General features: G+C 40.2%; 2 protein-coding genes and 1 long non-coding RNA gene across 3 annotated transcripts in view; 1 reads left to right on the top strand and 2 right to left on the bottom strand.

The window, feature by feature from the left end:
- Positions 1–27,331, bottom strand: part of ITGA1 (integrin subunit alpha 1) — a 225,181-nt gene that overhangs the window by 122,592 nt on the left and 75,258 nt on the right. The window lies entirely within an intron of this gene.
- PELO (pelota mRNA surveillance and ribosome rescue factor) lies at positions 22,947–24,616 on the bottom strand. The gene is made up of 2 exons (XM_020880335.2): positions 23,873–24,616; positions 22,947–23,569 (listed from the first exon to the last, which is right to left on the bottom strand). Exons 1-2 carry the CDS (start codon positions 24,596–24,598, stop codon positions 23,135–23,137), a joined length of 1,161 nt encoding a protein of 386 aa, XP_020735994.1. The 5' UTR covers positions 24,599–24,616; the 3' UTR covers positions 22,947–23,134.
- The window catches only part of LOC110129169 (uncharacterized), a 271,914-nt gene continuing 269,624 nt past the window's right edge, over positions 25,042–27,331 (top strand). The window contains exons 1-2 of the long non-coding RNA XR_002311401.2: positions 25,042–25,129; positions 26,207–26,251. This is a non-coding gene — a long non-coding RNA (uncharacterized lncRNA). The remainder of the gene's footprint in view (positions 25,130–26,206; positions 26,252–27,331) is intronic.

The raw sequence follows: 27,331 nt of genomic DNA, 5'->3' as shown, positions 1-27,331 counted from the left end.
CCATCTTCACTGTGCACCTGTGGATGAAATTATAGGTCACACAAGGCAGAAAGGTAAGAGGCAACAGGACTTCTGCAGTCTTGGAATTGTTTCCACTGGATAAGTCAAAGTCATGGGCAGAGGCTAGAACAGGAACTGGTGAGGAAATAGAGTCAAGTGACAGACTTCCAGCTGGCAACAGGCGAAGGACCCTTGGCCAGGAGCCACCCAAGTGTCCCACGCCTCACACAGAGCAGCCAGGGTATCAGTTGTCAGCTCTTCTAAGAAAGTAGCAATGCCATTGCCTCTCTAGGATAGAGGCAGTTCTCTGGGCCCCACCCAGCCCAAGCTGAAAAGGGTGCCCACATCAATGGGAGGAAGTGGGCTGGAGGAGGGCTGGGTTTCATATTTATCTCTGTATCTCCAGTGCCTTGCATAAAATAGATGTTCAAAATATAGTTACTTGAGTAGAACATCTAATTATAATGAGAACTATGTCACTAATCTCCCTTAGGCAGAACATCTCTCTCCTCTCAGCCTCAATTTCCAAGACTTCAGGTAGAAACATTCACCGTGATCCAGTGGTATTGCTCTTAGATTGAAGTGAGATTCTCTACATGAACTCCATTTGGGAATGCTAGAACAGTTTCATACAAAAAGGATAAAAGGTCAGAAAACTAACTGCACATGGCAAATTCTCAAATAGGTGCAGTGCCAATTTTGTTACTGACATCCTTTATTCCACAAAATATATGCAGTTGAAGTTGTAAGAACACAGGCCTGTCTACTATAATGTAACATAGTCATTCCTACAGCAACCTCATGTGTTCTACAAAGTCAAATGTAAAAATAAGAGAGCGTGCAGTAAAAACAGATTTTGGACAGCTTACTCAAAACCTACACAATTTTCTGGCCAAAGCACAAACAAAACCGATAGCAACCCAAATAAAAATTATAGCACAACATCCTAAAGGCATGCTAAATTCCTAACAAATAAATGCTATACTACATATAGGTCTTTCATGGAGGGGAGTAAGAAAATGTTGAAGCTGCAGATTATGGCAACAAAGGGAAAATGAACTTAGTGTGCGGCAAGCCAGGTAATAAATTTTTTCAAGAAATCATACGTGTGGTAAAACTAAGCCAAGAGGAAGCATGTGAGGAGAATGAGCACTGTGTCCATATTGTGTTAGTCCATGCGCGCTCTGTCCAGCTCTTAGTGTAACTGGCATCCAGGTGCTGGCACTTGGGGCCATAACCATTAAAGTGCTGGGGAAAACTGCATTAGAGTGACATGTCTGAAAGACATCATTGGTCCATTTATCAATTATGTATAAGCGAATTTGCTTACAGCAACAAGCACCCACATAGAATAGTCTTTCTCATGGATTTCTAAAGGACCATTTTCACTGAGAATGGGGGAAAAGGCAGCCTAAAAGCATTTTTTAGCTACTATAGATTCCTGGACTCCACAATAGACTTTCTAGTTCAGTGGATATACTTTGAGAAACAAAAATCCCTAAGCTGTCTAGAAATGAAAACTATAGTCAGTCACTCTTAATCTTCATGCTCTTGATGATAACCAAAGTTTACTGAATATGTCTCCATATTCACTGGTGCATGCAAAAATACCTTAATCTATTAATAAACCAACATTTATTGAGTACACATTGATACTGTGTTCCTGTACTGACTACAGGCGGAGAAGTAAGATACACACTCACACACACTTAAAAGGTAGGCTATCACTATAAAGAAAAAGATAAGTATCAATTTAATAACACAGATATTAAGGATTACATAAGTAGACAAGGGTTTTATCTGTCCACTAAGTTAAGGGGTAGAGAATTGTAAACATCACAGACTATTTAAAAGTAGAAAAGCAAGCAGAGAATGTAGCAAACATTCTATCAGCTTATGCCTTTGTCAAAACCAACTAAATAAATCTGAGACACTAAGTTTCTTATTAGTCCTTATCTGACTGATTTTTCAACTCAGCACAAGAACCAAATTTTTTAAATGTTATTCTGTGTCAAGCTTCACCATTTATTATTAAATATCCACGTGCATCTCCCTGTTTCCTAGTGCTCCTTGCAGTGAGGTGGGAGTAATGTGGGCTGGTTCTGGTCAATGAAGGACGAGAAGTGATAATGTGTCACCTCCAGCCAAGGCAGTGAAGAGCAGGTGTGCTGTTTCCTACCAACACCTTTCTCTTTCTTTCTGCTGTGATCTTAGAGGGATGTATTCCCCAGGGCACATTACAGGGTACAGTGGGGTCACTGCACCCACACTGGACTGAGAAATGTGAAAGAAAAGTCAGTGTTAAGACACTGATATTTTGGGGTCTTTTGAAAGCTAACTGTATTTACCTTGTTACTTTTACATAAAGCTTCTGATTCATAGATAGTCTCAAAATACAAAATAATTAGAATTTGTAAAATTAGAATCTCTAAATGGTGAGAGATTGGCTACCTTTCTGATGTGCATGTTAGTCCTGGATGATTGTTAAGGCCCTGAAGATTGAATCGGCCTCTCATTATTATGACACAAAGGGGATAATGTGCTAGCCTTCTCTAATTCTCAAAGTTCTCTGATAGTCTAGGTATTTCCTTACTTTCAATCTCTTCCTGGAGAAAGGAGTCACGCAGAAACATTCTTAAAAGGTATTGTTAAAGGTTAATATGGGATATAGTTATAAAACACAGATCTAAGCCTAACCAGTTTAATCTCTGCAGGAAATTCCTTAGAACACAATGGCTCTGATGCTGTCAGGTAAGCTATGCTTGAATGTACTACCCAGGAAATTCACAAGATATTCTTGTGCAGGAGAAGGAAATCCTGTCCTGGACATTTGTGTAATGGGTTTGAGTCCAACTTTGAAATGTGTCTACCACAGGAAAATAGTAAAGCCTATTGTGCAAGTACACATGGCTACAGGTTAGCACTTCAAAAAGCAGCGGTGAAATGCAAACAGATTCCAGCATGATAACATACCAGCATCTCAAATGAATATACTTGAAGAACCACACTATTTTTTAAAACTCAGCAAGCCGATGCTCTTTTAAAGAAATAAATTCAGCAAAATAAATATACTAAGATTAATGTTATATAACTGCTGAATTAATAACTTATGAATGTGAATATATATGTGTATATACATATATAGTCATACACATTTTTCTCCTTGGATAAGTTATCTTAATTATGCCTAATTTGTAAATGGACTCTATATCATGCTCCAGGCCAAATATCCGCAAATTGTCTTACGGGCCACATTTCCCCCACTGTCAGTTTTTGTAAATAAGGTTTTATTGGAACACAGTCATGTTCTTTAGTTTACTATTGTCTATGGCTAATTTTGCACTCAAGTGGCAGAATTAAGTAATTCTTATTAAGAATCAGTCTGTTACTCTGACAGAAAACAACAAAATTCTGTAAAGCAATTATCCTTCAATTAAAAAATAAATTAATTTAAAAAAGAATTAGTCTCTCACTCAAGAGACTGTGAGGACTGCAAAGAATAGAACTGTACCATCTCTGTCTCCTTACAGAAAAAAAGTTGCTAACCTCTGCCACAAATACAATTGGAACAACTTTTAAAAATATGTATGTTATAATGTGTATATGCAAAGACACATATTTACAAATAGTTTAGTCCTTCAAATGTCTGTACCATCCTAATCTCCTATGCTTAAACAAATAAAAGGCAAGAAATAGGGTAAGATTCTGGCAGATGAAATAAATGTTATTCTGATTTTGCATCATTTTTCATCTTCAGCAAATTAAAGCACAATTATACAATTCTGCATTTCTGTTACTTACCCTAGAATGATGTCTGTCTTATCAATCTACTTTAGTTTCTATGAGTAAAATTCATTTCACATTTAATTAAATAAGAAGCTCTAATGAAGCTTGTGACCAGATCCCCACTGTGGCCACAGATGTTAACATTTATTGAACACCTACTATGTGAGCTGAGTATTTAAATTAAAGCTCCATAATTTAGTGTACAATCCCCACGGACAGAGGAGCCTGGCAGGCTACAGTCCATGGGGTCGCAAAGAGTTGGACAAGACTGAGTGACTAAGCACACAGCACATTTCCAGGTGGCATTATAGAGAGGTTCACAATGGCTTAGTGATGCCCAAGGTCGTACAATCACTTAGTTATGGAATCCAGGTTTGGACCTAGTTCTCCGGAAACCAAGCTTAGGGTACATTCTACTCCGACCCGTGTGTTCAACAGTTCTGGTATATTAAACTCTTACTGACTTTTTACAAAAAGTAAGAAAGCCAAATAAGGGAAAACAAGTTCTGAAAAGATTAGCATCTTATTAGGTTTGAACTAGACTAAATGTTTAATGGAAAAATTCCTCAGATATGATTTCTTAGTGGATAGCATTTAAAGCTTTAGAATGTGCTGGATTTGAGAGGTTTTAAACTGTCCCAAACTGATTCCAAACTGACACAAGTTTACCACCCCAAGTGCTTCCATTTCTTTTTGCTTTTAGGGAGCTAGTTCTCTCCAGGCAAAAGAATCCAGCTGCTAGGTGACACTCCTTGAAAATATTACTTCGAAGAAAATCCCCATCTGTTTAGCCAGTCATAATACAGACAGATTTTTACTATTGTTATTTTTCCTGTGATTCAGAATAAAAGTGAAAAGGCCTGGGAGTGAATAAACACACTCTCCAGAAACGAAGAGACTGGAAAAGCTTTGCCATCTCTCTGGGAGGGTTAAACCTCCAAAACTCTAGGAGGAGATGTGCAAGGCTAGGCCCTGAGGCTGCTCCTCCTGGGACTGGCTTCAGAGTCCTTCTCTGCAAGGAGGACCCTGGTTTCAGAGAGATGGCTGGGCAGGTGATGGTATGCAATGTGCTTAGTCACTCAGTCATGTCCAGCTCTTTGCAATCCCATAGACTATAGCCTGCCAGGCTCCTCCGTCCATAGGATTTCCCAGGCAAGAATACTGGAGTGAGTTGCCATTCCCTTCTCCAGGGGATCTTCCTGACACAGGGATCGAACCCAGGTCTCCTGCATTGCAGAGTGGACAAGAATTTGAGCAAGCTCCAGGAGATGGTGAAGGACAGGGAAGCCTGGAATGCTGCAGACCATGGGGTCACAAAGAGTTGGACATGACTGGGTAACTGAACAACTCCTGCATTGCAGGTGAATTCTTTACCATCTGAGCCACCAGGGAAGGGTCAACTCTTATTTCAGCTTACAAGTGAACCCTTCCTATCTAATTCATAAAACAGTGCCTTCAACAGCCCCCAGTTTCTCTATCCCTCCCAAAGAATGGCAGTTTCCAGTGTGTTTATGGGGTGGGCTGGAGATGAAACTTTATTCCATGACTTAGGAATGAAGCTTTTATATTAATAGAAATAAACACTAACTTCATGGTTTAAGATCCTGCTATGAATAGCAGATATGTTCAACTGTCTATAAGTCATCATTAATAATCATCTTTCCTATAAAGAAATCATCTTCATTTGAAAACAAGGACATCTGTTTTGCTTCTGCTGGCACATGGGTTTCTTTTCAGAACTGAAAACATGCTCATTGTTCATGGATATTTTTTGAGTCCTAAGGATAAAAATTTTCAATAGCATCTAAAGCAGGAAAAATGTCTTGAGCATTTATTCTGGATCAAGAATTATAAAAAGTGTCAAAAATCTTAATTAAAAAAAAATCCTATTGGGTTGGCATTTAGTTTATTGGTAAGGAGATGGAAGTCATCACTGAAATGTCCTTTTGGAGACACTAAACCCAGGAGGTATAATTCCATTGCTTTTATCCTTAACTATCACCTAACACTGTCTTCCTGTTGTATGTTGTTCCTGCCTTTATGGAGTTTTTGTGACTTAATTTTGGTGATACATTTTAAATTAATCTTAATTTATCAAGAGTATAATAAGCCTACTTGTAATGACCAATTGAATTTTGTGAGAAAACCTCACAGTATCAAACTGCATCATAAACATAACTACCATTATTGTAAAGACATCTTGTAATTAGGTACCTCCCTGGAGTAACAGTCTCAGGTGACTGAATTGAGAAAGGTGATGACCTTATTATTTTAGGATATTAGAATCATCTGGAAGAGATGATAGTTAAGTAGACATTTATTTATATTCAGGGCTATTATTGAAAGGTTTAGGTCAATGTTTTTCAAACACAGAAGAGATCAGCCCTTCTCCATTCTTCCAACAAAGACCCTAAAACTAGAGCCAAACCCAGTCCTGGACAGGAATGCACCCACCCAAGCTCCTCCCAATCTCTACTCAGCAAAGATCTCTCTGATCAAAGCCAATCATGGCCAGTGGTACCGAAGAGATGAACATGGGGGTGTGGGGTTGCTAGGTGGTGTTGTTCAGTTACCCAGTTGTGTCCGAACCTTTGGACACTTCTTATGATATTCTGGTCACCTGATGTAAACAGCCAACTCATTGGGAAAAAAACTCTGATGCTGGGAAAGATTGAGGGAAGAAGGAGAAAAGGGTTGCTAGACAGTCAGCTAAATTTGAATTTCAGGTCAGCCATGAATAGTCATTTAGAATAAGTCTGTCATGTTCGCTATTCCTCCCAGCCCCTAAATCTGACAACGTTAGGAAGAGAAGCACTTGCTATATGTTTTGTATTTTAACATTGGCTCACCAGGTAGCTCAGTGGTAAAGAATCCTCCTGCCAATGCAGGAGATGCAGGTTCAGTTCCTGGGTCAGGAGGAAATGGCAACCCAATCCAGTATTCTTGCCTGAAAAATCCCATGGACAGGGGAGCCTAGTAGGCTACAGTCTACGGGGTTAAAAAGAATTGGACTTGACTTATCAACTGAGCATGCAAGCACGCACACCTCCAAACTGAGGTTTAACCACAGGAGAATAAAAACCCTGGTGAGTTTTGTTCTTTAGAAATTTTGTAACCTACTCTGCTTTGCATTTGGCGCATTCTCAGTTGCTCAGTCATGTCTGACTCTTTGTGACCCCATGGACTGTAGCCCTCTAAGGCTCCTCTATCGATGATATTTCCCAGGCAAGAACACTACAGTGGATTACCATATCCTCTTCCAGGGGATCTTCCTGACCCAGGGATTTAACCTGCATCTCCTGCATTGGCAGGCAGATTCTTTACCACTGCCCCACCTGGTAAGCCCTAGCATTTGGTGTCCAAGAGGAAATCTGGTTATGTTTGCTAGTTCCTCCTTTTTCATGCTTGAAGTTTGACAGCTGGATCGGAAAGCAGTGTTGAAATAAGGACAAGTGTGTGTTTGGAGTAATGAGATAGAGCATCATCTTCCTCTCTCCTTCCATTTCCTTCCACGGCCAAATGTCAGCTGGGGAAAAGCAGCGATAAGAGACTCGAGAGGCCCGAGGAAACCTCAAGAAGATTGTGACTACAGAAGCCAGGTGCTCCCTGAGTCTCCGGAACTCCCATTGTTCTTCAGGACTAATACTGAATCTCCTGCTCAGAATTTCCCAGTCTAAAAATTAATGATCCCTGGACTACTTCAATAAGCCACCATTTAAAATCTAACAATAGAACTGGTTCTTAAGTTCTTACGGGTGAATGAGACATCCGTCCCCAAATCAGGAGCCCAAGAGCAAACTGAAGTCAAGATTTAATGGAAGTAGTTACATAAAAGAAAAAAAAATATGCCAAGTATTCAACTAGTTTTTAAAAAAGAATTTTAAATTTATTGTTAATAGGAGGATAGTTGCTTTACAGTGCTGCGTTGGTTTCTGCCATACACCGTAAATCAGCCATAAGTATACTTATATCTCCTCACCCTTGAACCTCCCTCCTACCACCCCCACCCCATCCCACCCCTCTAGGTGGTCACAGAGCACCAGACTGAAGCGCCCTGTGCTATTTAGCAACTTCCCACTAGCTCTCTCTCTCACATATGGAATGCATATGTTTCAGAGCTACTCTCTCAATTTGTCCCACCCTCTCCTTCCCCGCTGTGTCTAAAAGTCTGCTCTCTATGGCTGTGTCTCTATTCCTGCCCTGCAAATAGGTTCATCAGTACCATTTTTCTAGATTTCATATATATGTGTTAATATACCGTATTTATTTTTCTTTTTCTGACTTACTTCGCTCTGTGTAACAGACTCTAGGTTCATCTACCTCACTAGAACTGACTCAAATTCATTCCTTTTTATGGCTGTGTAACAGTCCATTATATATATGTACCATAACTATGGTTAGGTAATCTATTTTTTCCTAAGAAGATATGAAGCCTGAAAGGGATGTAGGCTTCCTAAAGGTTTCCCTAACTAATCAGCATCTCCGCTGTGATGAAGAATGTAAGAGTCAAAACTTACTGGATTGGATGAACTAGTGCTGGGACAGCAGGCCCTACAGTCAGACTGACAGTGGTTCCAGGCTCAGCACCACCTCTGCTCCTTCCAGCAGGTGGCTGAGTTGGGGTCTGAACAATGACAGTCTGGCTGCAGGCCTGTGCCCCTAATACGGTATAGAGGCTGCCTTGCATGGGACTTAGTAAATGTTAATTCTCATATTCCTACTGTTCTAAAATGGTTAGTGGATATTTTGTTTTTACTCTCCAGCATCCACACACTTTTCCTAGTTGGGGAAGCTGTGGAATTTCAGGATACAGAGGAGATGAGGATAGGAGTATGGACTAGCGCTTCATCCAGCCTGCTCGTCCACAGAAGGTGAACCGATGAGCTCTGGATGGCCAACCTGATGTTCCTGCACATAAAGACTATTCTCAGAAGCTCTGTTTGAGTTGTTTTCTAAACACTGGAGTATAATTGATTTACAATGTTGTATTAGTTTCTGCTGGAGAAGGAAATGGCAATCTACTCCAGTACTCTTGCCTGGAGAATCCCAGGGGCGGTGGAGCCTCGTGGACTGCCATCTATGGGGTTGCACAGAGCCGGACACGACTGCAGCGACTTAGCAGCAGCAGCAGCAGTAGCATTAGTTTCTGCTGTACCGCAACATGAATCTGCCATATGTTATCTGATTGAGTTTTACATTCAGCAGATTGGTGGTGGCTTCTGGGGGTGGCAGTTCCATCAGCTGCTTCGTCCTACACAGATATTTCTGTATTTGACTATAGGGATTTGGCTATGTCTTCCTCTTTTTCTTCCCATCTGAGACGTCATCTTTTAAAATATTTCTTTGTTGCTTATATTACCAGAGTTGCTTTCTCTTGTTTGCAAATGACATAGGAATAGCAAGAGAATTGCGGTTTGTTTATGACTTACATTCAGCTGAAACAGTCAGCCAAAGAAAGCTGAGCAGTGGAATAATGATATTCAAATAATCATTAACAGGTACCACAGGAATTAAGGTGACTAACTGGAAGGAAAGACAACACCTACTGTTCAACCTAGGAATTAACATTAATTTTACTTGATTGGCTAGGCTTCCCTGATAGCTCAGTTGGTAAAGAATCCACCTGCAATGCAGGAAACCTGGGTTCGATCCCTGGGTTGGGAAGATCACCTGGAGAAGGGAAAGGCTACGCACTCCAGGATTCTTGCCTGGAGAATTCCATGGACTATATAGTCCATGGGGTCACAAAGAGTCGGACACGACTGAGTGACTTTCATTTCACTTACTCAGTTGGAAGTTTAATAGTGGGTCATGGCTGATATAAATCCAATCTCAGCACTGCAGGGATGCATGAGTTTTTGTGGCTCTGTATACAGAGTGAGGACCCCTTGGATGGGTGGCTATGGTTCTCTGTGTGCAAACAGTGGTGTCCTTGAAGGAGTTGCTCTTCCTGGCATGCACTGAAAAGTGCTTTTCTAAGTTCCTCTATTGTATCAGTTACAAAAGTACAGTTTTCACCTCCATCCTCTGTGCAGTGATGTGAGACATGCATTATGTACCCTAATATAAAATAAATAAAAATATTATGAAGACTGAGAATGATCTGGCTAGCCTGTCTTTTGCTGAGGGTAACTGATCAGAGTGGGTCTACTTTTTCTGGTGATAGCACCATCTTTGACAGATGGTAGGGATTTATGGTGCGAAAAAGCTTCAGGCATTTCTTTTGCCTCATAGTCCCATGGCTGATCCGGTGCCCTAGTGATATATATGTCCAGAAGATGCAATAAGAAGGAGGAATAAAATTCAGTTAAATAGAGCTCTTATTAATTTCCAGGCATTTTGCTTAAATCATGTTATTTATTGTTTGCAACTCTATGAGGAAAGTTTTAGCATTTTTTCCACTTTAACAGATTAAAGCTCATAAATCCGAATTTGAGTATTATAAAGGTAACATGATGTGCCCAAGGTCACAGAGTCCATCTATGGTAGAGCTAAGATTTTCTAGCTAAGAGCTAATGTTCACTGCTGCCTGTTGTCTGAGTGAAAGAAAGCATTCAGAAGATGACCCAGACTCACATACCATCTTTTGAGGTGATTCCAGACAGTTGTGCTATCTTCCTGTTGCCAATGATTTTAGTTTTCACTCTCTGTACAATATGGTTTTGCTGTCTTATTCTGTCGTACATAATTCTTGAATCCCAAGATTTATAAGCCCCATCCTCCAAGGAGCTTTTTTTTTTGGTAACCCCTTGACTATATCAAGCAATATATGTACATCAATTAATATTCACAAATTATTCACTATCAGTCCTAATGGTGACTTTATTATAGCAAGTCAAAATATTACACCTAAAGGAATAGTCAATCCCACAATGAGGCATTAAAGAAATACACTCCCCTCATCAACTTTTTTGGAGAAGGCAATGGCACCGCACTGCAGTACTCTTGCCTGGAAAATCCCATGGACGGAGGAGGGGGTCCATGGGGTCCATGGGGTCGCGAAGAGTCGGACACAACTGAGTGACTTCATTTTCACTTTTCACTTTCATGCATTGGAGAGGGAAATAGCAACCCACTCCAGTGTTCTTGCCTGGAGAATCCCAGGGACGGGGGAGCCTGGTGGGCTGCCGTCTATGGGGTCGCACAGAGTCGGACACGACTGAAGCGACTTAGCAGCAGCAGCAACTTTTTAAAGTTGTCTTTTCAGTACTGGGGATCTACAATTTCACAATTTCTTCTAAGCTCCATCTCTTTTTCTAGCCAGATGCTGACTGGTACTGTGGCTATAGAACACTTTAAGGCCAGCTGGCCTAGTAAAGGGCCAAGACAACCTGGTTGCAGGTAAGAAAGACCTGGGGAGCTTTTTGTGAAATGTACAGATGCATGGATTCCTTTCCTCAAATATTCTGACTTAATTACCTGGGGGTGGGGCCCAGTCATCATGTGATATAAAAACTCCCTAGTTGATTTTATTGTGCTGCCTGGTTTGAGAACTGCTTACCAAACTGAGAAATCATTCCAGTAAAAATAAAGACCTGCCTGTGTTTTCTCATTACCTAGTTCTCTGGGACAGCAAGCAAAGTTGATAGGGGAGGAAAAATAACAAGGAGGGAAGTGGCAGGACTGTGCAACTTGGCATGTCATTGGAATGTAGTGAACTATTCAAAAATATTTGTAAAGTTCAACATTTTTGTGTACCTATCCACTGAGTATTTTAAACAATTGTTTCTCCCCTAATGCTCAAGTTTTAAGGCCCCCAACAACTTTGAAAATATGGGAGTATTTGGCAAAGCATTCTAAAAAATGACCCTCTGCTCTGGAATTTGCTCCTTCTAGCAGGCTGCTCTCTCTAGCAGTCGGCCAAACCCCAAATTTGGCAGCTTGTGGAATATGGTGCAAAATAGATTCTTTTTAAACCTGAGAGTCACTGAAGATTTATTTTGCTGGAAAGATACTACTTTTAAAAATAACAATTATTGCTACTGCACCAGGTAGAGGCAGGGATCTACAAAGGGGGCTAGGAAATCAGTGCCACACATCTTTGCTCAATCTACTGATGGAGATATGGAGGTTCAAAACGATGAAATGATTTCAAGTCACACAACCAAATGGTCGGGCCTGGGCACATTCCGATCTGATTCATAGGCCAGTTCTCAAGTCTGCCCATCACAGCCAGAGTCCTCTGAGAACAGCATAGATGCCTTCTTCTGTGATTCACAGTTATTCAGAAAGGCAGTGTTTTTGCAAATGGTGATATACAACCTTTGGTAACTATAGCAAATAGTGTGTAAATTATGTCATTTTTGTGAGCAAAATCCTTTTTATACTCTCAAGTATAAAATCTGGTTGTCTGACTTTCTTAATTCTGACAATTAAAGTTTCTAATTCATTTAAAAGGATATATGTGAACCCATGCATCAAATGCAAATCCAAGAGCTTTAACATCTGCAACAAACTATTATAAAAAGGCCAGATCTTTCTCCACATTTCCTGTGAACTCATACCATTCTTCACTATATTTTACTGTGACCCAGAGAGAGTCTGAGATAAGGGTGAAAATGATTCCCAGAAAGGCAGGAAAAATTCTAACACTTATTAAGTTTTAGGCAAGGAGTTAGGCCCAGAGTGAGAAATTTTCTAGGGTGATAACAGACTCATTTCTTAAAGAGACATGACTCCATTTAATGAGGCAGAGAATGAATTGTGTCTCAGCTCTTCCCACTTCCCCACATTCCTCACTTTGTTCCATTTCCTCTCACCCAGGCTGAGAATATCGCTGAGACACAAAGGGTCAGAGAACTATTCCCAGAGTTCTTTCCTCCTCATAAAATATATTTTGTTCTTTTCTCCTTTCTGTAGAAAATTTCCTTCCACCACACCCGATCCACGATGACCATTTAGTAAAATGTACTACTTCAGAGGGGACGACAGAGGATGAGATGGCTGGATGGCATCACCGACTCGATGGACATGAGTCTGAGTAAACTCCGGGAGTTGGTGACGGACAGGGAGGCCTGGCGTGCTGCAGTTCATGGGGTCGCAAAGAGCTGGACACGACTGAGCGACTGAACTGAACGACCTCAGAGAGAAGTTGTTATTATTTATGAAAGTTATTTTCCTGACTTTTATATCAAGGATAAAATGGTGAATACAGAGATAGGAAAGACCCCAGGTCTTCCTGCTGTCCAGCCTCAGGCCCAAGTCAGCTCTCTATCGTTTCCCACTTGACCGCAGGCCCAGAAGTCTGTTTCCCTTTCCCTGAGGTGGTCACCACCACCCACTCTACCCTGGACATCCTCTTTTCCAGGAATGGTTGTGGAGTAGGACATTATGTCCTGCTCCCTCCGCTCACCGTCCACTTCCTTGCTGTCCTGCAAAAAGCAGCGAGCTCTCTTTTTGGTTTAACTATTAAGTGATGAGAGAGAAAGAGGAGATGACAAAAATATGGACAATACAAAGGTTCTGGAATCTTTCTGTTCTTTTCAGTCATGGTCCTGTCTGTGTTTCTGATTCTACTGATGCCTTTCGCTTCTTTTTGAGAGCAGGAGGCAACAGAACCTTTTTGCTCCATGAAGTCTCTTCTCAGGTTTGTTGACTCTTTACTGTAAATATTTAACATCTAGAGAGCTGAGAGATTACAGGAGATCACTATTGAGAAGAAAAATATTTTACCAAGTAAATCTGAGAGGAATGCTTTCAGTTCTCTTTGCCTCATTTCTCTAGAAACTAATGCAAGATCAGTGTAAGCTTCTGGAATCTAGCAATTTAAGCTCCAAGAGCACCTCCTCAGTGAAGACAGGCCGAATTAAGAGCACTGAGTTCCCAGATTCTCGGAAAGTTCTGATTCCTGTATCTATTGCAGTGCTAGGAAAAACAACAACAATGAAAAACCTCCTCTAAATTATGCTCATAGGATCAATGAGTTGAAACACAAGATTAAAATGTTTTATATCCATAGAGCAATTTTTCTCATTGGTTTCAAACAAAAAGTTCTAGTTTCTTTCAGTCTGTCCCAATCCTAGTCTGGGCTGTCCCCAGAAAGGAAGGAACTATGATCTTCTCTATTCACCTCATGACCTTGGGGGCTGGCACACAGTAGGTGTTAGTATTTAGTAAGTGGATGTCAGAAGAATGAACTTACAAACCAATCAGAAGAATCAAGGCACGAGGCTGAGTCTTTCTCTAGCAGAAGATGAACAGTCATTCAAAGAATGGACAAACTGACTTCAAAGCTGAGTTTGAGTCTCAGTGATGCTGCTGAGAAAGTGTCTTGCCTCAAGATGAAGAATTCTGATAAAGGAGAGTTTAAGGCATTTTAGAATCCCATATTGTTCTTTGTTCACTTAGCGCAACTTCCTCCCAATATACATTGATGACAAGAAAATGAGTAAGAGATTGGAACAGGATAGATCAAACAAGAATGTAGACTCTGTGAAAAACTCTTGTCTGTGGGGATTTGAGCAAGTTATCAATCCTCTATAGACCTCAGCTGTCTCAGTTTACATCCCTATCATGAAATGAGGTAGATCAGATGATAGTAAAGTTTCCATACAGCATTAATTAAACTCTCATGATTCAAAATGATTCAGTCAATCACTGCAATGTATTTTCAATCTTCCTCTTCTTTATATCATCCCCCCCTCCCAAAAAAAAGAAAAAAAACCAAAGCGGCTTCTACCATTGTCAACAATACACTTGGAGAAGAAGAAAAAAATCTTAATTATGGTCATGGGATCAATCAGTTGAAACACAAGATTAAAATGTTTTATATCCACAGAGCAATTTTTCACACTGGTTTCAAACAAAACGTTCTAGTTGATGTTTACACTAGGACTTGATGAAAAATTCTAGACATAAAACTTCTGGAACTTAGACTTGAACTCAGAGAACTTCCTACCTCTGAATAAATTTTACAACTATAATCTACTGGAATTTTTTTCCTTAACAAGTATTCATCTTTCAACAATTATTTAAGTTTTCTCATCAAGACTATTATGGTAAAACTCTGGTTATCTGGAAATGTGATTCTAAGTGTGGAAGATGGATGAAGATTTCTTTGACTATTTTTCGATGATTTTGGAGGACAATTTTGAAAGACATTATATTTCCTTGACTTCTGAATGTAATGCACTGAATAGAATTCAATCCTTTCCTCAACAGTAGTTACTGTAACACAGTAATGTCCTCAGGCTCCTGTGAAAGCCTCTAAGCCCTGGATTTTTTCTTTTGAAGGCAATCCGGGATCTACCTGAGCTGTCATTTCTCACCGCAGTCACCTCCCTGTCAGTTTGGCCACTTGTGGTCATTTCTCCTTGATATCTAATTTGCTGACTAAAGGCATGGACACATTTCTTAATTCATCTTTACATATGCAAGAGTAGCATAATTTCTACTACTTAAGGTGCTACTATGTTAGAATAATGCATATATATTAACATACTATGCATAACACTTTTTAAAAAACAAGCTTACTACAACTAAATGTGAAATAATACACAGATGCTGAGTTTGTGAGGCTTGGTTTAACATGTAGACTTGCAGCAGTTTCTGTACAGTTTCTAATCCTCAACTATATTACAGATTAGAATGCCATATGATTGAGATCTGACTTTTCATGAGAGAGGAAAAATAAGTGGTAGGTAAATAAAAAACATACAAAATGATTGTACAAACTTTGACCAATTATAAAATTTAGTGCTATCATTTTTTTCTTTCTTTGTATTTCTAGATACATTTGACCTACTCCAAACAGAAAACTGAGGAATGGACTACCACTGTTTTATTTTTTTAGAGAGTTGCTTTACTGGGCACCTTACCACAGCTACTGTCTATGTGATTTTGGACAAATTATTTAACCTCTTTTAACTTCAGGGCAACAGAGAACGAGATGGTTGGATGGCATCACTGACTCAATGTAAATGACTTTGAGTAAACTCTGGGAGACACTGAAGGACAGGGAAGCCTGGCGTGCTGTGGTCGATGTGGTTGCAGAGTTGGACACAACTTAGTGACTCAACAACAACTTCAGTTTTCTTATCTGAAAATAGTAATGACAAAGCCTTTCTCCCAGTGATCTTCAAAGATCTAAATAATTTCTTTTAAAGCGCTTCCCATAGGTCTGGGCTTTAATAAGCATATGGTGACTTTTGTTTTAACAGGTTGTCCATTCTTGGAGTTGCGACAATGGCACCAACCCCGTGCACGGCCAGACAATGTGGCTGCAAAGACATTGTTCTCCTGTATTTGCTGTCTGGCAGATACTGCCTTGCCTCAGTATTGGGTGTTTTCAAACCAAATGTGGCTGCCTAAATTGAAATGAGCTCTTAGTCCTCTATATCTCCTATGTTATAGAAAAATAGGCATTCTGAAAAATGGAGGAAATGTTAAGGGGTGAAGGAAAGGAAACTTGCAAGAAGACGGGGAATCCAAATCCCTACAATTTATCATAAATGTCATGATCTGAAGCAACTGGCATCTAGAAAATTCCTACATTGACGTCAATTGTGATAGAATTAAAATAGCCCCTGTCAGGAGTAAAAGTGTTAGTGTCAAATTTGTATGCAACTAAAGAGTTGCACACAAAAGTGGATTTTCCTTGAGGAAACACATTCACTTCTCTTAAATTTAAATGAATGAATTCACGATATTCCAGTTTCATTCCCAGTGTTATTTACTACAACAGAATATACTAACATGTTTCTTAAGATAGAGAAATTAAATACTGCAAAATAAATGGGCTATCTTTCAATTAGTATACTTGGGAAATCTACAAAGAACACATATTCCCTAAAAAGGAAGGATTCTTGCCATATAAAAAAATAATGATGAATGAGGTTTTATCATTTCCACTTCAGCTTAACAAATATCTTTTGCCAATACTTTTTCACAGTGTTTCTAATTTAACTATCTCCTTCCTGAATTGAGCCAATTTCTTTTTTATTTCTAGTTAAGTTTATCTGCTACTTGATAATGTTAAGTAACTCAAGTTGTTCTAGACCATTACTAGAGATTCTGTTCTCTAATGTCTTAATGAGATGCATTGCTGACTTTGAATTTTTTCTGAGTAAGGCATCCTTGATACACAAAAATATATTTGTATCTCAACTCCATTAGAAATCATTTTTACTTTTCCATAACACATTTATACTGAACTTCTACATTGAGAATTCATCAGTAAAACACATAACACATTAAGAAAATCTTGAATAGCACTTCTCTAAAAGACTAAATCTCTTAAATTATATAAACTGAAATTACAGCATAAAGTTTAAATATGCTGACATTAATTTAAAGAAAACTATTTAGGGCTTTAAAAACTTTATCTGAAATTTATTTAAATTAATTTTTACATCCCCATTTTAAATTCTTTTCACTAATTTGGAGTTTATTTACTGAAAAATGTGTATCAACAAAATTATGGGCTGATCAAAATCAACTTTTAAAACAGATATAAAAAAACTTTGCAAAATTTATGCCACAATTCTGACACTTGTGGTTCTTCAGGGAATAAAAGAGGAAGTGGTGAGGGAAATCAAAGACATGCAAACTCCAAAGGATGGTGAAGGACAGGGAAGCCTGGTGTGCTGCAGTCCAAAGGGCTGCAGAGAGTCAGACACCACTTAGTGACTAAACAAGGGCCCTATAGCAGTAACCTTTCGGCTTGAAGGAAACAGAGCTTGCTAACAATTCCTGCACTCTGGGAATCCAGAAAAAAAAAAAAATCCCTTAATAAATTCAACCATCACCTTATAACATTTCTTTTTTAAAAACAAACTTTTCATGCACTAATTTGATGAGCTAGATGGGTGGGGCTTCCCTGGTAGCTCAGTTGGTGAAGAATCTGCCTGCAGTGCAGGAGACCCAGGTTCGATCCCTGGGTCGGAAAGATCCAGTGGAGAAGGATATGGCAAACCTCTCCAGTATCTTTGCCTGGAAAATCCCATGGACAGAGGAGCCTGGTGGGCTGCAGTCCATGGGGTCGCAAAGAGTTTGGCACGACTGAGCAACTAACACACACACAGACGGGTGGGATGGGGGGTGGGGCAGGAGGGAGGTCTAAGAAGGAGGGAATGTATGTATACATACGGCTGATTCAGTTTGTTGTACAGCAGAAACTAACATTGTAAAGCAATTATACTCCAATAAAAAAATACATATACATACTTAATTTGGCTTTTGCTCCCCAACTTAGAAATTTTTCTTAAAAACTTTTAAAAATTCAGTTTTCTAGGAAATCAACACTTTAACTATTCTACATGTATATCTCTAGTACACTAGAGAGATGTGTAAAAGAAAAAATAATGACCTGGCATATTAATTGTTGAAATCTATAAATACCTGTGCTTTATTATAATACAGATAACAGAGTCAGGTAGCATTTGAAGAGATTAAATACTGCTCTTTCCTTATGCTTGGATGTTTGGTCCTTTCTTATTTCTAGTTTCACTAAAACTTCCTAGGTTAGTTTTCTTTTTTTGGTCCATGATTTCAGGTCTGCTTATATGCTGACATCTTTTGTATTATTATCCACAGTCAAATACTTTATCCTGAACTTCAGAGTTGTACGCACAATCACCTAAGAAACCTTCTTCTGGATGTTGACTGACTCAGTCATTCCATTTATTTTTTTTAGCATCTACTTTATGTCAGGGTTTGTTCTCAGCATTGGGGATATAGCAATGAACCTAACAGACAATGATCTCTGCCCTCCTAGAGCTTATATCCTATATAGATGATAAGCAAAGCAACTAAGTGAATTCAAGCATTACAGAGACAACTTAAGGCAAGGAAGGATAAGGGAAACTTTGAGAAGGTAGTTTTTAAAAAATGCTTTTTCTTTTTTTTGGTCACTAAGGTGACATTTGCACAAAAACCTGAAGGGAGTTAAGCAAGCATATAGTGATGTGGTAGAAAAGCATTCCAAGAGTCCCACAGGCACTTCAAACCAGATTCCAAACTGAACTTAGTTTTTCCTTGCAAGCCAGCTTCTCTTCCTAGTTTTCCTGTGTCTGAATTATGCCATCATCTCTCCCACCATTAAGGAAAAAAAAACACACACCTGAGATTTATCCCTAGACTCGACTCCTTCCATAATTTGGAACAATCTTCATGTCCCATTGATCCTATTTCTTAGTGTCTCCTCATGACTTCTATTCATTGTATTTCCTTGTTTAGGTCATCATTTTCCTGTTAAATTTTTCTAGTAAGTTCTCTTAACCTGTCCCCTTGTCTCCAATCTTGCCACCTCCAACCCATTCTTGATGTTGTCAGTGATATTTGTGAAATGCAAAGTTTGTCAAGCCATCCTGTTTAAACTTTTCAATGGTTTCTAATGGTCAAACCTACCCTTTATTATGGCACGGGGAGAGGGGTGTCAAAGGTGATTAGCACATTTGCCCTGCCTGCCTCCTCTTCCAGATCTTTCCAGGTTTATTATTTTAAGCAAATATGCTGGCTCTGGAAAGTTCCTCCTAAAAGCCACCTCTTACAACAGTGTGTCCTCTTAAACATTCTACAAGTTACTCTTATAACAGTGATTTATGTTTCTTTCCTAAATCCAGCTCAATACTTGATACAAACAGGCACTAAAAAATGGATAAAATTAAAGGTACTGTTTTTAAGAAGTGGTGTAAGTATGGTTGCCCCATATCTAAGCTCTAGGCACAAGCAAAAGGATTTCTCTTTCCTCAAACCCTAAGAAAACCTTAGAAAGCTGTTGTCAACATGTAATTCCACATATTTTGATACTGAACACAAATAGCCAGTATTATTTGCTTGGAAAACCATCCGATTTGAAAGTGAAATAATACTTTCCCAAAGAACAGCTTTTTTCGGGGGAATTTCCATATACACCATTTCATCTGTGTACTTTTCTTTTTTTTTAAAGCAACACAGAGAATTTCAGTTCCAGTATATAGGAAATTGCAGAAATTATGAATCACTTCTCTTAAAGAATATGTGAGGCTGAGCGATCTGGTTAAAAGGATTAAAAAAAAGTCATTAATAAGTGCCTGAAAATAAGCAGACATAACAGAAAATTAGCTTCACAAAGTTATTCTAGTGGCACCTTGGAGGAAAATAATTCAACTTGAATATAAGGGAGTAATGAAAGTGAAATACAGACAGAAAATTAACAAAATATTTAACATAAACAGGAGGCCAGGAATAGCAAAATATAATTTGATATGTATCATACCTGCAACAAAAGAAAACAAACTGCAAACTTCTCATTTATTGAGCCTAGCAAGGGTAGCAATCTGTTTACAACAAGCACCTGGGAATAAACAGAACCTTATAGTACAACACTGTATTAATTTGAGGTATGTTATTGACAGTGTTTTCATTTGTTACCAGTCATTCCTTACTAATGAATAGCAATTGAAATTAAACTGCTGTATATGCTTTCCAAAGACCTATGTTTCATTTTGTTTTTTTAGAGAACAGTAAAAAATAATTATTTGAACCAATTTATTTTATTATGTTCCTATCACTATTTTGATATTTATACCTATGTATCTAGGAAGATTTATACTTGATAACAGTATTGGTAAAAAATGTAACTTTAAAAAAGACAAATTCTTAAAGATACTTTAGATATAGAAACAGGCTTTCATTTATTCTTATAGATAATTTAATTGAATACTGGTAAGCAGTTTTCCCGAAAGATCTTAAAATTCAAATATCTTTCTCTATGGCTGGCAACCCTAGGCAGAGATTAACTGGCACAGAGAGAATAAGCCACTGCCTAAATGTTTTATCAGTTTTTATTACACATGGCAATCAACTGGAGATGCTAATATACACGCAGCAATTCAACAGGTCTAGGGTAGAGTCCTGGATGCTAGTTTCTAACAAGCTCTCAGGGGATGCTGCTGGTTCATGGAAACCACACTTTTGAACAGCAAAGCCTGAATCCAGGGTCTCAGCCTTGTTATCTACTGGAAATCACCTGGGAGCTTTAATAATGATTAAAAAAATACTCTATCACTTCTAGGACTGCAAAGCTATTTAGTCTGGGGTCCAGTCTGGGTATTGAGTTTTTACAGTTTCCAAGCTGAGATGAGTTCCCAAGCCCCCGGTGGCTCACATCTTAAGAGTCTGCCTGCAAAGATCCCTGGTCAGGAAGATCCTCTGGAGAAGGAAATGGCAACCCACTCCAGTATTCTTGCCTGGAGAATCCCACAGATGGAGGAGCCTGGCAGACTACAGTCCATGGGGTCAGAAAGAGTTGGAAACAACGGAACGACTTCACTCACTTCCTTAAGCTAAGATGAAGCTAAATTTGAGAATTTAACATTCTAAAAAGTATTGGTTAGATTTACCTAAGGTTTTCTTTCCTCTGGTTTCTATCACCATGGTTAACAGCTAGGACTAACCCGTACTAGATAACAAGCAAGAGGCTCCAAATCTCCAAATTCTGACTGAAAACACAACGCACTATCAATAAGGTTCTAATATTAAGAATCTTGGTGACTTAATATTTACACTCCTACCAAATTGTTAATGACATTTTATATCTTAAATATCCATAAAGTTATAATAAAATGATAATTTAAATCACTTTAAGAAGTAGATGTTTTAAAATGTGCGTTTAAAGTATATGGAGGTGTTTATCCTTAACTACAGGCTTCCCTGGTGGCTCAGTGGTAAAGAATCCACCTGCCAACGCAGGAGACCTGAGTTTGATCCCTGGGTCAGGAAGATCCCCTGGAAAAGGAAAATGCAACCCACTCTAGTATTTTTCCCTTGGAAATCCCATGGACAGAGGAGCCTGGCAGGATACAGTCCATGGGGTCACAAGAGTCGGACACCACTTAGCGAGTAAACAACCACCATCGCTAACTACAGATAAAAAGGTTCAGGTGAGTTAGGAAGTTTTTTATAAACAATATACAAACTTGGCACACCAGCAGAAAGGCTCAGAAGACACAGGAAGGACAAGCAAATTTTACTTAGCGTCCTTATTTGAAGCAGGCACCACGGATTCTGGAGTTACAGACTGATTGAATTATCACTCTTTGTTCATAGGCCTTTCCTATTATTTTACTAAGTTGAGATGTGAAAAATGTTAAGATGTGATTATATTTCAAGGCCCCCTCCTGAATTCTTAAATTGCACACAAAAAATAATGGAAAATATTTTAAACTCTCAGGTATTTGCATAAAGTCCCTAATTACAGTAAACAGCTGGAGTACAAATCAACCGCCATTTACTAATGATGTGATGGGTTGCCCTGGTGGCTCAGACAGTAAAGAATCCACCTGCAATGTGGGAGACCTGGGTTTGATCCCTGGATTGGGAGGATCCTTGGAGGGGGGCATGGCAACCCACTCCAGTATTCTGGCCTGGAGAATCCCCATGGACAGAGGAGCCTGGTGGGCTACAGTCCATGAGGTTGCAGAGTCGGACATGACTGAGCAACTAAGCACAATGATGTGACAAACTTTCGGAACAGGCTTTCTCATCCCTCCATTAAGAATGTAAATGCACATACAAATTCATGGTAGCATTAACTGTAACTATGATAACCTCCCAAATACATAAATAGTGTGGCAAAGAACTCAAGTACAGACTGCACACTATATCTAGGTTTGCCACTAATTAGCTCTTAATAAGCAAATCCCATACTTAGCCTCATTTTAAAAATAAAAGCACCTTGAGTAGGCTATCCTGAGAATCTTTAGCAGATCAAAGCTCTACAACCTCAAAGTAACTAATTAGGTGCTCCTCTAAAATTTATTCTAAACTAGCAAAGAAAAACCCAGCTTATTACTTTTAACAAGATTGGTTTAACAAGTTTCTAAAGAAAAACAGATTTTAAGTTTAGCCTCAGGAAAGTCTTCTAATTACTATGCAATCATTTAAAATAGCAAATAAATTTAAAAATTAAGAAAAACTGGGATGTGGAGGAAACAGCAAGAAAAATGATCAAGGAGCAAGGTGTAAAAATACACTGTGCCAAATTAAAGTAAAGAATGTAAACTGAAGATAATGAGATATTAAAAAGCTTTTCCTAAGGAAAACTACGTCAAGGCATGCTGTATGGGATTTTTATGTTCCATCCCAAAGAATATATAGGCATTCTTTTTAAATATACAAAATGTTTCTAAGAGCTGTGAATAACTCATAATTCCAAAATAAAATTATCCCAATTAATAATATATGGAGATTACTTCCTTTTATTGTTCAGTTTGAAAACATGTCCTGCCAACCACAAATCACCTAGTGACCAAATACATGAAAAATCCCTGTAAGAACCACAAAGGGCCATTTTTGCAGCTTTCTTCACAGGATGCTGAGAAAATGTAACAGTGAAGGAGTGAGACACAGGTTGTCTCAGTTATTGCAATCATTCATCTTCTTCAGAACTGGAATCATTCTCTTGGTCAGAGAGTTCAGGGACAGGGAAGCGGAGGATGGCAGCTATTCCAGTCAACTGACTGAGCTGTTCCCCAGACACGTGAAGACTGGAGAATATCCTAACGGTGCCCGCGTTCTCTTTCACGCTGTCCACCAGCCGCACATACCGGCTGCGTGTGGCTACATCCTGGTGCCTGAAAAGCTCATCGCTGATGAGCAGTGTGTCAATTGCCATGGCCTCATTGGCCTTTTCCACCTGCTTGAGTCCATAAAACGCTCGGTCGGGTTCGTGTTGCAACATTTTATAGAAGTCATCCAAGGCCTTTACTTCTCCAGCGGCTTTCGTGTCTGAAAGGCGGCTAGCTACTGTAGGGTCACAAAGAGCCTCCTTCAGGGAGTACTTGTGTCCAGAGGAGGCATGTACCTAGAATCACAATTATAAAAGTTAGACAGAAGAATCTCTTAGGGTATCTGTTAAACTGCCCACAATGACCTCAACCCAAAAACACTGCTAAGGTTTTCTATGTTTAAGACTTTAAACCAAGTTTATTAATATAAAATCCCTAGCCGCTTAACAGGTTTCTTTTCACTGCATTATCCAATTCACAATCCCAGCCAAGTTAAATCTTTTTTTCCTCTTGTACTACTCTGAGTTCTAAAACTTTAGGAGTAGTTTAAGCAAACCTCTCTGCCCATGCTTAATCATCCCCGGGTAAGACTGTTTTACCTGAAGGAATTTGGACCGGTTCTCCAGGAGCAGTTTGTTGTCCGTCTTCACTGCCTGTTGAAACATGTAGTCGCAGAACTGCTCCCTCACAAATCCTGGGCTGGCCACTAGGACGCACTTTACAACATCGAAGTGTATGTGGCGCTGGATGGCCTGGACTACCTGTTCATAGAACCGCTCCAAGGCCCGGTCGTGCTGCGAGCAGTTGCCTTTCCGTTTCCGAGGGATGTTCACTTCCACCTTGGCCCGAGTGAGGGTCATGCTGGGAGTGACTAAGCAGATATGGGCGAGGCCTTCCTGCATGACCACAGCCGCCACATCGGCGCTCCAGGCTGGGTCACAGGCTTGCTCGATGCGCTCCAGAACCACACTGTCCCACTGTTTTTTGGCCAGGGTGAACTGGCGGTTGGGCTCCAGCTCGATGGTGTGGTAAGCCCCCATCTTGACATACTCATTCTCCTGGATGTTGGTCCCCTTGACCCGCAGCTGGCAGGCTTGGGAGTCGAAGTCGATGGCCTCCACACAGAGAGTGAGGGTCGTGCGGACCCGGTTGCTTCCCACGCTGCCGGTGGAGGACTCGGTCTGCACCTTGCGGATGGTGGAAGCGCGCAGGCTGTCGCCCACCTGCACTAGATTATAGGTGTGCCACATGTCCTCGGGTTCCTCGGGAACCAGGGTCACCTGGCCAGCATTGTCTTTCTCAATGTCCTTCCTCACGAGCTTCATGACCCTGGCGGGGGCTCACTGCCAAAACAAGAGGAACCGAGGGGGTCCCCAGGGAAAAGGGGTCAGGAAGGGAAAGAAAGTCTAGGCCGGGAAGGGGGCGGAGCCCGGTTCCTACCGGCACCTGCCTCGCGAGAAGGAAACACGTTATATCCGACTCTTGCGGCTGGGGGGTGGGGCACTTACTATAGCCCTTCCTTTTCGTAGTCTCGAGGCGCGCCGCGCAAAATCGGACACCGCTGCGAACACCTTCCTCTCCGCGGTTCCGGCTGCTGTACCGACCGAGGCTGTTGCAACGAGGGCGCATGCGCAGCCCGCGTCCTGCCTCCCGGCGCACGGCTTACGTCCCCAAAGGGGAGGCGGGGCCGCAGCTGGCGCGTGCGCAGGCGCGCTAAGCCCGGAGGTGTTTCCCGAAGAATAAACCACCTAAGGAAAGCACACGGAGTCTTTGGTGGCGAGTCTTTGGTATTAGTGCTGAACTTGGACTTCCTAAGTTTTTTCTTCCACCCCTGTTTGTGAAGAATCTGGGGAGTTGTGAGTGCAAATATATATATATCTATATTTTAAGCTGTGTGCTACACCTCCATATGTTTAATTCTAGTTACGGAAAAGTAATAACTTATGGAAAAGTAAAAGGGCCCTGAAAAGTGCACACTTGGCACCAAGGCCAAACTGCGCCCCGCCTTGCTCCTGCCTCATCCGCACTCAGACGGTGCATCCTTTTTGGAGCTGCTCAGTCCAGAAGCTGTTTCTTAAGAACGTCTGCTCACGGGGCATCTGGACTGAGTAACGTGCCCAGCTGTTTTCTGCTCTCAGTTGACCAAGTCCGCACGATCTGATTAACCCAGATGTTAGAACACTGGTCCCAGAGAGAGAAGAAACCATCTGTGGAATTTACCCCTGGATGGACCTCTCAGTTGCTTTGATCTGATGTCTTGAGAACCCCAGAAGCCGAGGTTGGCAGTCTCAGCTTTCTGCTGCTCAGCAGCCTGTGAAATGTTTACGGTAGGGGTTGGGTTTCAACAGTTTAGGACCGGATCTTCATTGTCAAAGCTGAGCTGAGAGCCCAGGACTGGGGAAGTGGAGGAAGGACTGATTTACCATGACTGAACAGCTGCAGAATTCATTTGAAAGAAAATTCTTAAGTCACTTAACATTTTGGGATGAAGTAGAGGCGGGGCTAGTTTGAAAGGTGGGAAGTGCCTCTTAAAAGGACCAGTGAATCGAAAAAACCCACCAAATTTTTGAGAGTTAAGATGGCTTGGAGGGCAGAGGGCACAAATCTTCCCCATTCGCCGTTCTATGTTATTGAGTAAGGCACTGAAAAGGAAACTTAACCACCCCAAACTGTAAGACTGGGATGAAAGGACGTAATATGACTTTGGCACAAATCTTGATACCCAAATTTCAATTAACTTCCTCAAAGGTTGTCAGGGGCAAACAGAAAGGTCCCCTCCAAAACTCTAGTGCAAATTAGACCAGTTTTTTGTTTTTTTTTTGGTGGCATCTCCTCTCCCTTGCCCTTTCTGTACCTCCTTTCGCCACCTTCTATCATACTGAGTGCCCCCCCCCCCCCCAAAGTTCCTAACTCAAACTGCCTTCTTCTTCCAGAACTCAACAACTTTACATTGAACAAGGAACTGATTACACTAAAGTGTGAGTATGGCTTTTGTCTCCAACAGACATGTATCTTTTTAAAATGTGCTTGTTAAGCTTGAAGAATTCTTAACTGGTAGTGTGTGTGTGTGTGTGTGTGTGTGTGAGAGAGAGAGAGAGAGAGAGAGAGAGAGAGAGAGAGAGAGATCGGTAAAGAAGGAGGAGGAGATGCTTTGAGATGCTCCTTGGTCACCTTTTTAAGTATAATCATTCCCCCTCTTGAAAATCTGTCAAGGATCAAAAACCACAGTGATAGGTACACAGGGCCCTTAATACATGTTAGGTTTTTACTGAAGAGCTATCACTTCTTGAATATTCACCAGGTACATTCCTATGGTTTATTCCAGTTCTTACCAATAAGGTAAATGTTTGTTATTCTCATACATAAATGAAGAAAATGAATTAGGTTAAGGAATGTATTCAAGGTCACATAACCAGCATTCAAATCTAGGCCTGCTTAATTCCACACTCATTCTACCAACACAAATCTAAATTTATGGACGCTTGAAGTCATCTCCTAAACCCTGAAGGTTATGTCTAGTTGTTCAGTCGCTCAGTCATGTCCGACTCTTTGGGACCCCATGGACTGCAGCACATCAGGCTTCCCTCTCATCCACTATCTCCTGGAGTTTGCTCAAATTTATGTTCATTAAGTCACTGATGCTATCTAATTATCTCATCCTCTCCTGTCATTTCCCCGTAACTCTCACCTTTATCAGTTAAAATAAGACTCACAGCTTAGGAGTCAACCTGGGGCACTGAAAGGAAGGTTCCTTCCTTGCTCCTTTATTACTAAAACAAAAAGATCCTTATATTCTTTTCAACATAATTTTCCTTCTGCCTGGCCTTGGTCACCATTGTGATTCTTGAGAAAGATCAAAGATCAGCTTAGAAAAGTAAATATATATTTCTACATTGCAAATCAATGGTAAACCTCTGTTGACTGTTGATTCTGTGATTCTTCTTCTTTTTTTAAATTATGAGACATACTGCTTTGGGTTGTCTTTTAAAATATAAATGTGCTTCAGTGACCGAACATACTACAAAACTTTCATAGAAATGTTATTTGATCTGAAATGT

Source organism: Odocoileus virginianus, chromosome 14 (genome assembly GCF_023699985.2).
Source record: "Odocoileus virginianus isolate 20LAN1187 ecotype Illinois chromosome 14, Ovbor_1.2, whole genome shotgun sequence".
Taxonomy (NCBI): Eukaryota; Metazoa; Chordata; class Mammalia; order Artiodactyla; family Cervidae; genus Odocoileus; species Odocoileus virginianus.
The sequence above is the reverse complement of the archived record's forward strand: the minus strand, read 5'-3'. Positions and strand labels throughout refer to the sequence as shown.

Excerpts from the sequence above, each read along its gene's own strand:
- PELO (XM_020880335.2), bottom strand. The coding sequence starts at position 24,598 with ATGAAGCTCGTGAGGAAGGACATTGAGAAAGACAATGCTGGCCAGGTG. Across the intron at positions 23,570-23,872 it reads ACCGGTCCAAATTCCTTCAG|GTACATGCCTCCTCTGGACA; the intron begins GTAAAACAGTCT and ends TTGTGATTCTAG.